Genomic DNA, 16,814 nt, shown 5'->3' on the forward strand with positions numbered 1-16,814 from the left:
ACTGACTGGCACTGATGGGTGACCTTGAAAGGCAGCTCAGATGGGCACTGATATGTGGCATTGATGTGCACTGGTATGCACTATGTGGCATTGATGGGCACTGGCATGTGGCACTGATGAACACTGACTGCTGGCACTGATGGACACTGACAGGTGGCACTTCTGGGGCCACAGTGATCATCAGTGCTCTGATGATCAGTGTACATGTCCCCTCCGCAGAAAGCAGATTACCGGCTCTGCTCTCTTCTCGAGCTGTCAGCGTGACAGCTCGAGAGGAGAGAAATGCCGATAACCGGCATTTCCGTGTTTACATGTGATCAGCTGTGATTGGACGCAGCTGATCACATGACCGAGCCGACCTCTTCGGCTCTTTCCGTGAACCGCTGTATCCGAGGGACACAGCGCACCGGCGATCGCCACGCTGCACGCTCCCTGAGTTGCGCATGCGCGGTGAGAATGGAAGGACGTCATATGACGTCCTATCAGAACGAGAGAACCACCTTGCGCCCGTCATTGTACTATAGGGCGGGCGGAAGGCGGTTAATAAGCCAGCAACATAATACACAAATGCACATACACAAACACAAACAAACAAAATCCTACCCAGTTGCTCACAACATACAAGGCAATATGCCATCATAGCAAAATTCTTAGGATGTAAGATCTAAAACATCTGGTGAACACATTTAACCCAAGACTATGAAAAAAATATCACATCGAACATATCCGGTGCAGGACATACTGTTGACATGCCTAACATTCTTTTAGAACACATACTTGCATTTCCCTGTCAACCAAATGATCAGAACATTACACACCCCATACAAATTTCACACAGAAGTTTATTTATCACTTTTGTCAAGTCTATTATAATCTGTTTTGCCTTGGCATAATTGCCAATGCACATACAAGTATGTACGTATCTAGCTCTGTTGCACCTATACCAAGTACTTATTAATCTGCCAGTGAGTGATTGTGAGCATGGGTATGGTTTAATTATACATATATATTATACATATATAAAAATCTAAATCATATTTATTTGTTCTAATATCTGAATTGGATTTCCCAAGCTATGCAAAGTAACTCAGAATTACCAGAAACGCCAAAAAGAATTTTCAGTATTACAAAAAAACAAAACAAAAAAAAAAAAAAACAACAATTTCTTGCTCAATCCATATATAAAACTACAGAGGTCTGTAGCCTTCCACTTTCAATGCATCCCCTTTGGGCAGAGAAATATATAATAAATACTTAAGTAGCACTTAAAATGTGCATAAAAATAGCTCATGCATGTTAATCATTTCAAAAATTCTACCTCTTCAACAAAGCCCAGGCAGGTCTTGTGAGTGCTCTTTCCCTCCCTACATTTACATCTGACGGGCCAAGATGCAGGAAGTGTGGGTACTGCCCACTCTGAAAAGTATAGGGGGGCATACAGCCACAAAGAGACATTCAGAAGGATCTCTTCACAAAAGGGAGGGATTTGTGCAGCCTGCACTGATTATACAGGGGACATGCAGGTGTTTGAAAAACTAACATTTTCCACACATTTACCTCTCTAGAAGAAAAAAAAAAATACTGATACATACAGTATTCTGTACACACTTAACCTCTATCCTTTATAGTTTTACAAAAAATTATAAATAAAAGTGAAAATGCTACAGATTTAGATTACTGTATATACTGGGATTAGTAGCACTCAAAAAACATACACAACATGTATAGTATGTTTACATAAACAGAATAAAGTAGATCTTAAGCAAGAACTCTTGAAAGCAGTATTACTTATGAAATGCCCACATAACTCAGAATTTTAGAAAATAAAAAAATCCCTGTGAAAAACACTTCTAATGTTGCCATGGCTCAGACATTCTCTGTGTCTATGATATTAATGAATGAGAAGGAACAGACATTATTCAGGCTGCCAGACACTGGGTTACATGTCAGTTGCTCTTCTATTACAAAGTCATGGAGAAACTTTTCTGTTATAAAAAATTATTTCAGCAAATCTGTAAAGCAAACCTCTCCTCTATTAACCTCCCTGGCGGTCTGATTATGTTAATATTTTAAAATGTCAAAGCGGTACATTGTTTTGCATGGAAATTTGTTTTATATTGTAGGCCTGTAATTCTTAGGAATAACTCACTTAAATCTGTCCGAACAAGAGTCTAGTAAACATCCCGGGTATAATAAAGTTTGAAACACGAAATCATAAATTATAATATAATAAATTATAAAAAATAATATAATATTAAATTTAATTCAATAATGTAATCAAACCAAAAAACACTGAAATTTGAAATAGAGCTCCAAGTTCGCACATCACTGAGCTCAGTCACAGAATCGTCGCTGTCGTCACTTTCAGTGTCTGATGACGAATTTCCCCACGGATCACTATAGCTCCATTCTGCAAGTGATTCTAATTTACTATCGCTGTTTTGCAGCTGGTCTAAAACCACTTTTGACCTAAACGGGATGCTTTTTGGATGCCATGGACATTCTCAAGTTTCCAGGCAGAACAGTAAAAGTGCAGGCAGGGCACTGGACAAAACAATAGGGACAAAACTTAGATGAAATGGCTTGAAACAGTAATGTAATCCTAACAGATTACAGTGTGTATGTCATGTTTTTACTTTGTTGAACCAATGCGACGCTTGCAGGGAAGGGAACCCGGGAGACGGATGCCAGCATCGGCTGGAGGACACAGCGGGAGGACATTGGGGAATCGCAGGACAAGGTAAATTACACTACAGTATAATCCCGAGTGTAGCTTTTGGTACTGAAAATTAACCCCGAGTCACACTCAGGATTACTGCTAGGAAGGTTAAATTAAAAACCTTTCCTGAGAGAAATGTGGAGGCATGTTAACAGCGCCAAGACATAAGACATGTTACACAGATCCAATGGCTTCAATACTTTCTAAATCACTAACCTGGTGCAAGCATGCAGATCAGTCAGTCAAAACTCCTTATCAGCAACTTGTTCTGGGTAATACCATTTAAAAATGACAAGTCAACACTAGAAAAGCTACAATTTCTGGGGAAATTGTGTGAAGTGTTCTTGCCTCCACCAGTAGTCTAGGGCTTGAAAATGAGGGAGTGATGGCAGTTTAGAAATCATGTCCTGATTTTTCAGCTCACACTCTAGCTTTTGTCACTCTACTGCCTGCTCACACACCTGGGTTCCTATGGCAACTCACTCTACAGCAAGGGCAGAGAAGAGCGGTTAAAAACAAACTGCTCCAACTTGCTCACTTCACTGGCGGTTGCCATCTTCAAACGGTTGTAGTTTAAAAACTAGAAAAGCTACAATTTCTGGGGAAATTGCGTGAAGTGTTCTTGCCTCCACCAGTAGTCTACAACTGGAGTGGGTGGAGTGGCTTGAGTAACTGTTGTGTGGTTGGAGTGGCTGGAGTAACTGTGAAAAGGTTGGACTGGGCAGAGTAACTAGTTTTGAACATTCCGCCATTCATTCCTATGGGACCAATTTCACCACAAAAACGCCGATATTTCGTGAACCATTCGGCAAAACGTTCCACAAAGTAATAGCACACCAATCGGGAACAATCCGCATGTTTCGGTATATTACTGTCTATGTAGTGTAAAAACTGTGGGAGGAGTTAGGGTGGTAAATTTGGCTATAATAAGAATATATATGTGAGATAGCAGTAAGTGGTCTTGAACACTTAATTATAAATCCTACACCGAAGAGCTTTATATTGTGAGAATTACAAGACCCAGACCTACATTTTGATGTGTAGTATGTCTCTGAAATATTAAAAATGAAGGCACAGTCGCAGTTTAGAAATTACCCTTCAAATTTGAGGTGGCTAGAGTGGAGTTTCAATGAATGTCAAGGGGGGGCGTGAGTTGCAAACAAATGGTCATATTGTGAAAACTATCAGGACTATGGCTTAGTCGTGGACATTTTTAGTGGCAGCAGGGTTAGCTGAATGTTTTGATATAAGATTTGTGTAGGTGGGCTTGAAAATGAGAGAGTGATGGCAGTTTAGAAATCACGTCCTGATTTTTCAGCTCCCACTCTAGTTTTGAACATTCCGCCATTCATTCCTATGGGACCAATTTCACCACAAAAACGCCGATATTTCGTGAACCATTCGGCAAAACATTCCACAAAGTAATAGCACACCAATCGGGAACAATCCACACATTTCGGTCTATGTAGTGGAAAAACTGTGGGAGGAGTTAGGGTGGTAAATTTGGCTATAATAATAGGAATATATATGTGAGATAACAGTAAGTGGTCTTGCCATGCAAGAACACTTAAATAGCGGCCTCCATGTTTCTCCCAAAAAAATGTTCCCTTTAAAGGCAAACTGTACGGAAAGAAATACATAGGCTGCAATAATAGACCTCTATGTGAAAATCATTCTCCCTGCCATCCAAGGCTTTGGTAATCTAAGTCACCCAGCATGTAGCGCATGACATCAGGATGTAGTCAGAAATCTACATACGCTTCCAGCTCAGTTATCCAAAAGCTATTTGTTTACAATTAGCATTTTTGAAAGGAGAGGTCAAAAATATCAACCTGAACACTTTTCTTCATACACATTATTGTTACATATGTAAATGTAAGCGTTATAGGGCTTAGGAGTTTCTCCTAAATCCTCAAAATTATTTTATTGCAATTTGGGAGCCCCCAGTCTCGAGACACCTCACCCATTTAGCCTAGGACTACATGAGAAATTAAAGAACTGCAGCCAAAGATTCTTCATCTAAAAAAATATACCATTATGCAGTTTAAACAGACATAAGCCAATTTAGCAATTCGTGGTGCAGTAATGCTCACATTTTTCAGCTGAAAGACCTTTTTTTATACCCCACACTGTTTATTTTGGGCAACTGAAGCCTGGTTGCACTATTCCAGGAAACACATTGTAGCTCCACTTGGCCAGCCCATTGAAATCTCACACATGCACTGCAAAATGGCTCCCAGCCGCACATGCGAAGGAAAAGAGCTCCCAGTCACGCATGCGCAGTAAACACCATGCACGAGCCCCACACATCTCCTCCTATGTCTGCCCTGGTCCAGCCCCCCATGGCTCTCCTTTGCCTTCCCACATCCCTCTTTCACTCTCCCCGCCCCCCTTCCTCGAGCAGCAAACTCTCACGTGAGTATGGGAAAAAAAGTGGTGACTCCTGGGATACGTGACAATTCTATGCCGGGTGTCAGCACGAATGCAGACCACGTCACTAGCCTAGACGAATGACAAGCTGACAAGTCAGAAGCAAATAATATAAGGTATTATACCAGCACAAAATTAACTTTTTGATTTCCAATGATGGCACATCAGCGGCAAAAAAAACTTAATGTACAGAAAGTTACAAAAATAACTACTTATTCCCCATTATCTCATTAGCAGCATTTGGATTTCAGTGCTGCAAATAAAATGTTTCAGTTGTAAGAAAGGACACTTGCTCATGTAACTCTAGCCTGATTTCTGCTCAGTTCAGATTTAAGCCCCATTACCTATTCAATGATCCTATGTTGTCTGTTCTGACAAAAGATTGTTAGCTCCAATGACACTAACTTGTTGAATAACAGGGAGCTAGGCTAAGCTGCAGTAACAGAACTTCAAGTCGGAGGCTTGTGTGGGTGTGTCGTCCATCTGGGATTAGGCACACTCAAATAAACCTGTAGGATTCAAAAGGTTCTTTGGTGGCGGTTTTCAGTGCTTGCTAATTTTACATCTACATGGGAAGAAGCCAGCATCAGAGTTCATCATTAAATTCTGAAAAGTTATTTTTAAGAATTATAAAAATCAAAAAGGCTCATCACAAAAAACATGGTAGAAGCCTGAGCTCCGTGATCCCCACAGGTTTCCTAATATTGTTGGTTATATATACACACTAAAAAGAAACATGTCAAGAAAGATATGGGGTTTGAGACTGATGAGATCTTCTAAAAATGCATACTGCCTGGCTGTCATGATGGTACTAGCTTCCATATTTTCTGAGCCACTGACCAGGAACAATTGTGCAGAACATGAATTATGACCTCATTGGTTGTCTACTTGTTTCAAGACAATGACCAGAAAGCAATGAAGCCAGAGATAGAGAAGTAACTAGCATTACTAGCTGCTGTCAGAGGGGTCTTCGCAGAGGTGCCGTAATATGTATGCAACAAAAACCTCTGTTTTCAACCTAAGAATTTAAATGGTTTCATATGGTACTTTTGTACTTCCTACATGCAGCAAATGCTGGGAAATGTTTGTATTGAGTGTACTACTCTAACCATGTACACCTTTCCTTTGCGAGTTGTAAACCGATCTGAGAGGTTGCCATTTTCTGCTTAGTAAAAATGCTTATAGCCACAAATACAGCATAAAAGTAGTACAAACCATATTAATGTGTTCTCGTTTACAGGTATATACAGTGCACTGAAAAAGTATTCATACCCCTTGATATTTTCCACATTTTGTCATGTTACAACCAAAAACGTAAATGTATTTTATTGGGATTTTATGTGATAGACCAAATAAAAGTGGAACATAATTGTGAAGTAAAAGGAAAATGATAAATGGTTTTCAAAATTTTTTTTTACAAATAAACATCTGAAAAGTGTGGTGTGCATTTGTATTCAGCCCCCTTTACTCTGATACCTCTAACTAAAATCTAGTAGAACCAACTGCCTTCAGAAGTCACCTAATTCGTAAATGAGTCCACCTGTGTGTAATTTAATCTCGGTATACAGCTGTTCTGTGAAGCCCTCAGAGGTTTGTTAGAAAACATTAGTGAACAAACAGCATCATGAAGGCCAAAGAACACACCAGACAGGTCAGGGATAAAGTCATGGAGAAGTTTAAAGCAAAGGTAGGTTGTAAAAAAAATATCCCTAGCTTTGAACATCTCATGGAACACTGTTCAATCAATCATTCGAAAATGAAGAGTATGGCACAACTGCAAACCTACCAAGACATGGCCGTCCACCTAAACTGACAGGCTGGGCAAGGAGAGCATTAATCAGAAAATCAGCCAAGAGACCCATGGTAACTGTGAAGGAGCTGCAGAGATCCACAGCTCAGGTGGGAGAATCTGTTCACAGGACAACGATTAGTCCTGCACTCCACAAACCTGGCGTTTATGGAAGAGTGGCAGGAAGAAAGCAATTGTTTTAGGAAAACCATAAGTCCCATTTGCAGTTTGCGAGAACCCATGTGGGGGACACAGCAAACGTGGAAGAAGGTGCTCTGGTCAGATGAGACCAAAATCAAACTTTTTGGCCTAAAAGCAAAACGCTATGTGTGGTGGAAAACTAACACTGCACATCACCCTGAATACACCATCCCCACCGTGAAACATGGTGGTGGCAGCATCATGTTGTAGGGATGCTTTTCTTCAGCAGGGACAGGGAAGCTGGTCTACTTGATGGGAAGATGGATGGCGCGAAATTCAGGGCAATCTTAGAAAAAAACCTGTTGGAGTCTGCAAAAGACTTGAGACTGGGGTGGAGGTTCACCTTCCAGCAGGACAACGACCCTAAACATACAGCCAGAGCTACAATGGAATGGTTTAGATAAAAGCATATTCATGTGTTAGAACGGCCCAGCCAAAGTCCAGATTTAAATCCAATTGCAAATCTGTGGCAAGACTTGAAAATTGCTGTTCACACACGCTCTCCATCCAATATGACAGAGCTTGAGCTATTTTGCAAAGAAGAATGGGCAAAAATTTCACTCTCTAGATGTGCAAAGCTAGTAGAGACATCCCCAAAAAGACTTGCAGCTGTAATTGTAGTGAAAGGTGGTTCTACGAAGTATTGAATCAGGGGGGGCTGAATACAAATGCATATTCTACATATAGCACTATCCTTTCACAAGTGAATCCCCACCAAGTTACTAACACAATCCTTCCCCTGAAGTACAAATATCATCGAATAAATTTTAGTAAACTTGATTTACCCTCTAATAAATATTAGTGTATACAAATAAAGTCCAAAAACCAACAAAAAAAATAAAAAAAATAAAAAAACAGAAAAACAAAAACAAAAAACAAAAAAAAAATCATCCAAAAAAACCAAAAAGTCCAAAATAAAGTCCCAAAATATTATTTCAAGAAAAATCTTTATCTGTAATATCTTAATTCTTCATATCTTCCAACATCTTTGTGATATACTTCAAACCAAATCTTCATATACCTCAAAGAAAAAAACTCAACATGTGTATTCCTAACATGTGACTCCTAAGGCTGAGGGTTTTTCCCTTCACGGTTGTGGTGGCACGTTAATTTTTTATGTGCATGAAACACGTGTGGCACGTTTTATATACCCCTCTTTTTGAAGATAATACACATGTTGAGTTTTTTTCTTTGAGGTATATGAAGATTTGGTTTGAAGTATATCACAAAGATGTTGGAAGATATGAAGAATTAAGATATTAGAGATAAAGATTTTTCTTGAAATAATATTTTGGGACTTTATTTTGGACTTTTTGGTTTTTTTGGATGATTTTTTTTTTGTTTTTTGTTTTTCTGTTTTTTTATTTTTTTTGTTGGTTTTTGGACTTTACTTGTATACACTAATATTTATTAGAGGGTAAATCAAGTTTACTAAAATTTATTCGATGAATACAAATGCATGCCACACTTTTCAAATATTTGTAAAAAATTTTGAAAATCATTTCTATTCTACTTCACAATTATGTGCCACTTTGTGTTGGTCGATCACAAAATCCCAATAAAATACATTTACGTTTTTGGTTGTAACATGACAAAATGTGGAACATTTCAAGGGGTATGAATACTTTTTCAAGACACTGTAAATGTAGATAAATGCAACCACCAGAAATTAGAAAGTCTTTGGCACACAGGTCAGCGTACAGTTTCAGGTATTTCCACCATCACAAAAGTATACATTATAATAAGGGAAAAAAAAGAGCCAAGGCTTGGAAACCAGACACTGTGTGGTGGCAAGTTAAAATCATATCTAATGAAGACTTTGTGAAATCAGCAACACAAAAAAACATCTGTTCTACAGAAAGAAGACCACCCCAGCTAAGTGTAGACTCCTCTCTGAACATCACTGCCATGAAACCACTGCAGGAGGCTCTCTTTTAGGTGGTAATTCAATAAATCTTGAAGGATACATTACAAGCCCTGGCTAGATCGCTTATGATAAACTACTGCTGCTAACTCAGCTCCCTGCCCTTAAAACCACTACTTTATATGTGCAAATATACATATTGCATTTATTATTTCTGAACACATTTCAAAACACCGAAACGAAAAAGCATGCAAGAAACTGGCAAACCACGTGCCAAAACAGTTCAAAAAGATAATTCCTCAGCTGAGAAAAACAGTTATAGAAAGTCATTCTGGAGGGCAGATTTGCTATGTCTACAGTAAAATATATACATGTTTACAAGCACAGGGTTATGGGGACAGATCTTATCTACGCAGAACATAAGCAAATGCTGCTCTCAAGAGAACCAGGCAAAAATGAGGCCCATCTGAAACGGAAAACATTACAGAACTTCAAAGTAAAGTGCAGTAATCGTATAATAAACTACAATGTAATCTGGAAAACATTTTCTTAAAACAGGCTTTCCTGATTAACATGACAGATACATTTCAGACAGGAGAATATTGGCGGCTTATCTTTCCACAACGGATCTTTTTCATGCTACTACATATGCTGCCTGCTTGGCAAAAGAAGCTGTAGTCTATGGGCTTGTGACAATCTGCTTTTCTCTTCTACCACACGGCGACACAAAAGAGTACAGAGTTGTAGCAAAACATTAGTACCCAATCATTTGTCTCTGAAATACATATCATAAAAAAGAAAAAAAAAAAAAAGTGGACAAAATTGTGGCTTTTTTTTGGGGCTAAATCTTCTGTCCTAGTGGCATGAAAAAAAGAACTGACACGCAGAGGGTAATGGCTCAATAAAGAAGTCTTGTTAGCATTGTTTTTGTTTATTAGGGTCCAGCTGTTTCCCCGAGTTACTGTGTGTACAACTTCAACCTCCACCATGAGAGCATTTTGCCTTCAACTGTTCCCAGAGTAACAGTCTTCACCATTCAGCCCTGCATTCCTATTATGTGGCCAGAACATCTGAGCTTCGGTTTTAGTATCAGTTCATTCAGTGAACAACCTATTTTTTTCCCCCTGACTAGCGACTGATACATTCTCCTTTCAATCCAAGGAACTCTCCAGTGTTGATTTTCCAGTGCCCAGCCTTCCAAAGGGACCTGCTTTTGCTGACAAATTATTACTGGTATGATAACAGCCCTCTACCAACTAACAATGACAGTGTGATATCCTGTTGACAATATAATACAGTCTAAGCACAACCTACTTCTAAACTGGTCACGCGACATACTCCATTGCTCAAAAAAAAAAAAAAAAAAACGTTTTCTGGGGTGAAGAAAAGACTTTTATGCAAGTCACATGCAGAAATATCAATATATTAGAATCTACTTTAACTGCTTTCCCGCCGCCCTATAGCAGAAATACTGCTACAGGGTGGCAGGGATGCGCAAAATCATGTATATATAAGTGATTTCGCATTTTTGGGTAGATGAAAATTGATTTTTTTAAAATGTCTTTATTGGACATTTAATAGCAAAAGGTCAAAAATATAGTTTATTTTCTCAAAATTGTCAGGTTTTTTTTGTTTATAGTGAAAAAATGAAAAAATGCACAGGCGATCAAATACTACCGAAAGAAAGCTCTATTTGTGGGAAAAAAATTTCATTTGGGTGCAGCGTTGCATGACTACGCAATTGTCAGTTAAAGTAATGCAGCGCCGTAATGCAAAAAATGGCCTGGTCAGGAAGGGGGTAAATCCTCTGCAGGGCAAGAGGTTAAAGCCAATCTGAACCCTTGTTGATTATTGATGTAATGCAGTCAGGCTGCACTTACAGTAAAGAGAAAGGGTTCAACTGGACTGTAAGTTTTGCAGTCAATCTGAAGCTCCCATTGCTCAGCCTTTCAGTTCAAAACTGGCTGCAAGATTACTACAAAGATCAGCCACTCAAGTTGCATAATTAAAAGATGGTGTGCCCTGATGTTATAAATGACTGACAGATGTCTTCTCCCCCACACTTTGTGGGTTCACATCTGTATGTCCAAAACTAACTTGGTAGTATTAATCTAGTAGCAGGGACACCTACATAGAAGAACCTATGTGGAGGGGATGAGGAATGGATCTACATACGCTAAAAACCGCTTTATGTTGCTGTTGCTATAAATATGAGACATTATCATTATCATTCCCCCCCCCCCCAAAAAACATAATTGTGCTATGGCAAAGGAAAATCTAATGAACTACAGAATCCTTATTACACTGGAAACCTATGCATGCTTATTACAGTTAGTATGGCCGACCTTCCCTAACTACAATATAAAAGGGCACATCAGAATCAATTTCAGAAGTTACTCACAAAACACAAGACTCCTGATGATTAAAAAAAAGAGGAAAAGTATACGATGGAAATGAGTACCATTAGACACTTCATATACTGTGCAAGAAACAGTGGCTTCAGAATTCTCTCTGCTCAAGAAACAAGTTCATTGTTCCCAAGTGAGCAGCCTCAATGTTCTCAGTGTTCTTCACTAAAGAAAGTTCAACCTCTTTCTAAAATAAGTCTTTACAACACTTCCATAGACCCTCTAATTACATTAAACTGTTCTATGGGCAGCAGCACTTAACGTATAATAGAGTATTATTCCACACAGCCTGCAAGAGGATACCGAGCAAGCTTTGGGAAGAGATAAAAAGTAAATGAAAGCGCCACAGAATTGACAACCTTGAAACAGGCCTGCATGAAAGGTTTCGGCCATTAGTTAGGATTCAACCTGGAACAACTTATTTTATTTCAATTGAACATCATAACATAACAAAAAATAAAGCTATCAGCAATCAGTTTGTCTAAACAAAAAACAAATCTCTGATGGTTTGGGTACATAGGTGCTTGTACTATGCGCACAGAGTATTTATTTGTATCAGTGCAGCTGGAACAGGCCTCCCACTAGCTGCTTTCAGAGCTCATAAACACAAACTGTATGTGTTGCGGTAACATGAATTTTACAGCAATGCACTGTACTTAGCGCAGTGCGATGCAATGCCATTTATCTCGAATGACACCTCCATGTAACAAAGACACCCTGCAATACATGTTCATTTTAGTACACTGCGAAGCACAAAAGTGAATCATCTGTGCAATATAGTGTACTGTGTTACAAATAATGGGGCAAGTAAATTTTCTGTGCATTGAAGTGCACCACCAGTGCATTCAAAAATAATAGGCTGCCTAAATGCAGCAGACCCCACACCACGTTAATGCAACGGATATTATGTAGAAGTTTGCTCTGTGTGGTAGAAGGCTCCTTGAATTTATGCAAATACAATGGAAGGATAGTAGACATGGAATATTCCAATACACATGGCTTCCACTGCATTCACCAAGAAGTTCAAAGGTCTGTGACCATGCTGTCCGTGGATTTTAACAAACCCCCCAAAAAAGAGCAGATATGACCATGTAATCACGACCATAGAATATCAGTATTTAACCAGTGGTTCAGGAGCTGGACGTGGTTCTTACAACCCTCTATACATTTGCTCATCAATACCTTAATGATCATAAAGTGTACACCTATGCAGTGAATTACCACACCATAACTGATCTGTTTTTGAAACAATGATCAGTCACAAATGTTCCTCCCTCTAAACCCATTACTAAGTATATCAAAAGATAAACCTCTGCATGACAAGCTTTCTAGCTGTCCAAACAAAAAAATCAAAAATGAAAAGAATAGCTGTAGCATTCTAAACGTAATTACTATTGTCACAAAAGGTGCTAATATATGCACGCTCTTTCCTTTAAAAGATATGGGGGGGTATCACTTGCAAGTAACGCAGAATCCGCTTCTGGGAGTACATTTCCAAACAGCCCACAGGGTACAACAGCAGAGATGTGGTCAAGCAATCTGTTGTGAAGCCTTGACTACAGACCCTTACAGAAGGTGGTTATGTTATTACTTAAGGTTTTTCAAGAATGTAGAAATAAATGAGACGCAAAGATGATAGAGATCATTGTAGTTCTGAGTCCAGGACTTGACTCTAAATGAAGTCTATTCTTCCCCATGTCTTCATGTTTTCTCCAGATGCTCCAGTTTGCACCTCACAATCCAAAAACATACTTGCAAATTAACTAGATTCATATTTAATTGCCCCAATGTATAAGTGCAGTGGAAACATTAGATTACAAATTGCTTCATGAAACAAGGACTGGTGTGAGTAGTTATATGAATGTAAAACAGCAAAATACTGTATGTCATACTATATAAACACTGCAAACAATGATCATTATTATGATACCAGGAGTTAAATGTTAAAGCAGAGTTTCACCCAAAAGTGGAAGCTCCGCTTTTCTGCCTCCCCCCGCCACATTTGGCACCTTTTTGGGGGAGCAGGTACCATGGTTTTGACAGGTATTCGCTCCCACTTCCAGCTGAGTTCACCTTGGCGAACTGAGCCGGAAGTTCAGCACCTCCCGCAGCCCTCTGGGACACTTCCAAGGTCCCAGAGGACTGCAGCCCATTCATAAAATGCAGCATACTTCCCGCATGTGCAGTGGGAAACCAGCAGTGAAGCCTAGCGGATTCACTGCCGATTTCCCTTAGTGAAGATGGCAGACTGAAGAATCGGCTCAGTCTTTCACCCTCCTTTAAGTTAAATACAACATAATATGCTTGTATTACATTTTATTTTATAGTGTGGAGACTGTAGGTCCCTATTTGCTGGAAAGAATGGTCAGAGAATAGACACCATGTAACAGCAAGCCAATACCAAAATTAAAGTGGAACTCCAGCCAATTACAAGGTGAGAATAAAAGTATGACACACAGCATGTTTAAGTTTTACCTGCCAAAGTTTGGCATTTTGGCCAATCGTGCTTGAACCCCCCTAGTCAGTAAACTCACTGTATCGGTTTACTGTTTCCGTGGTCAAAGCCATGCTCATCAGACAAAAGGTTCTAATGACACAGATCTGTCCAATGAGGATGCTGAAGGTAGAGAGGTGAAATAGGAAACTGGATTGCAAAACCAGTAAAAAGAAAAACTGCTTTAACCTGGAACTATTTATGTTACTCTTTTTTTGCTATACAACATTGTAAATCACAAGGCTGTACTTAGGTAAAAATGCAGGTAAACAGAATTATATATATATATAAATATATTTTTCAACAGTGTATTTAGCGGTTTGCCTTAAATTTGGCTTTAAAATAGACCGTAGCACAAAAAAATAAACACAATACCTGTAACATCCAAAATATTGGGAGAAGTAACATAGTATCTATGAACAGTCTCTAGCAGTTGGGCGCCATGTCCCTCGCCCTGGAATGGAGGCAAAATCAGCATCTGGCTGCAAAAAAAAAAATAAATAAAAAATGTGTATTTTCATCTTGGGAACCCAAATATATCTATATCGTTATGCAGCAAGTCAGGATTCTGTGAATACAGAAACTATAAACATATTCAGCACTCAGTCGTTTTTATTTAGTGATGCCAAGCTCAGACTGTATGTATGCATTAGCCTCAACCTTTCTGTATAAGAAACCTGGGATGACAGAAATACACTGCGCAAAAAAATTAAAGGAACACTTTGAAAATACATCAAATCTCAATGGGGAAAAATCTCATACTGGATTTCTATACTGATATTGACTGGGTAATGTGTTAGGAATGTAAGGATGCCCCATCGTTTGATGGAAATTAAAATTAGCAACCTACAGAGGACTGAATTCAAAGACACCCCGAAAATCAAAGTGAAAAAATGATGCAACAGGCTAGTCCATTTTGTTGAAATTTCATTGCAGCAACTCAAAATGGTACTCAGTTTGTATGGCCTCCACATGCTTGTATGCATGCCTAACAACGTCGGGACATGAGACAACAGATGGTATCCTGGGGGATTTTTTTGCCAGATCTGGACCAAGGCATTCAATGGTATCAATTCCTTCATCCTCCAGGAACTGCCGGCATACTCTCTCGACAAGAGGCTGGGCATTGTCGTGCACCAGGAATTACCCAGGGCCCACTGCACCAGCGTAGGGTCTGACAATGGGTCCAAGGATTTCATCCGGATACCTAATGGCAGTCAGGGTGCCATTGTCTAGCCTGTAGAGGTCTGTGCGTCCCTCCATGGATATGCCTCCTTAGACAATCACTGACCCACCAACAAAAGTCATGCTGAACGATGTTACAGGCAGCATAACGTTCTCCACGGCTTCTCCAGACCCTTTCACGTCTGTCACATGTGCTCAGGGTGAACCTGCTCTCATCTGTGAAAAGCACAGGGGGCCAGTGGCGGACCTGCCAATTCTGGTGTTCAATGGCAAATGCTAATCGAGCTCTATGGTGCCGGACAGTGAGCACAGGGCCCACTAGAGGAGGTCAGGCCCTCAGGCCACCCTCATGAAGTCTGTTTCTGATTGTTTGGTCAGAGATATTCACACCAGTGGCCTGATGGAGGTCATTTCGTAGGGCTCTGGCAGTGCTCATCCTGTTCCTCCTTGCACAAAGGAGCAGATACCAGTCCTGCTAATTAAGGACCTTCTATGGCCCTGTCCAGCTCTCCTAGAGTAACTGCCTGTCTCCTGGAATCTCCTCCATGCTCTTGAGACTGTGCTGGGAGACACAGCAAACCTTATGGCTATGGCACATATTGATGTGCCATCCTGGAGGAGTTGGACTGCCTGTGCAACCTCTGTAGGGTCCAGGTATTGTGTAGTCAGACTGACCCAGGCCAAATGCAAAACTAGTGAAAAACAGTCAGAAAAGATGAGTAGGGAAAAAAAATGTCAGTTGCCTCCACCTGTAAAACAACCCCTTCTGCTACTTAACTGACCAGATCAATATCCCAGGAGTATAACTGACTTGATGCTATACTCTGATTAAAAAGTGTTCCTTTAATTTTTTGAGAAGTGTATATAAACAGTCAAAGCTCTCCTTAAAAATGCTAGTTCTTTGCTTGTATTACATAACAATGGCTCCAATAATTTATAGGTCACTGAAATTTACTGGAATTTAGCAAAACGTATAAGGATTATCTAATATTATTAGCTGTCTGTTATGTGGCAGATGACAGAACTTGTGTTTTATTTATATTTTTGTAATTAAATCCTCTGAGGTGTGCACAGTTGTGTTTTTGCAACAATATTATACATTTGACAATGCCAAAATCTTGTACAATACCTTTTTCTCCACACTGTTAAATGACATCACAAATCTACCGAGGATCCCTAACAGCAGCAACAGTGCAGTAGTCCTCTGAGCCCACCTGCCTGATGATGCCCCCCTGGGGACTGGTCTTTGATTGGAGGAAGTGGACTTATTGAAGCTGGTTGTCATTCAAACCAAAAAACTAGGATATTTATTTAGTGACAAAAAAAAGAAGTCCTGTAGAGGACAGCTCTGGATTAAAGCACTACTAAACCCAACTGTCAGGTCTAGAACATTTTCAGTAAGTACAGAAGATACATGCTGATCTTGCCAGAATTGCGGTGCCCTTGTCACTTGCGACTAATCAAATGACCCTATGTACAGCAAGTATGCTGAAGTCCAGCCCAGTGGCAACTATGCCCTCCCTCTATATATACACAGAGGAACAAGTGAGTGTAGCCACCCAGGAACAGGAAGTGTGTTATTCATAATATTACAAGGCGAAAATAAAAAAAAAAATTAAAAATTAAGAAAACTAATGCAGCCACTACACCTAAGGACTGGTAAAAATATAATTTAAGAGTTAGTATTACAGCAAAAGCTAATTTTATGATAAATGTATAAATAT

At 39.6% G+C, this 16,814-nt stretch overlaps 1 protein-coding gene across 1 annotated transcript in view; it reads right to left on the bottom strand.

The window, feature by feature from the left end:
- The window catches only part of HAT1 (histone acetyltransferase 1), a 66,030-nt gene that overhangs the window by 15,566 nt on the left and 33,650 nt on the right, over positions 1 to 16,814 (bottom strand). Inside the window, exon 8 of the mRNA XM_089690511.1 lies at positions 14,281 to 14,387. Coding sequence (XP_089546637.1) covers positions 14,281 to 14,387 — 107 coding nt within the window. The remainder of the gene's footprint in view (positions 1 to 14,280; positions 14,388 to 16,814) is intronic.

Source organism: Staurois parvus, unplaced genomic scaffold, assembly GCF_062004578.1.
Source record: "Staurois parvus isolate SC_StPar_1 unplaced genomic scaffold, SC_StPar_1.0 ptg000530l, whole genome shotgun sequence".
Taxonomy (NCBI): domain Eukaryota; kingdom Metazoa; phylum Chordata; class Amphibia; order Anura; family Ranidae; genus Staurois; species Staurois parvus.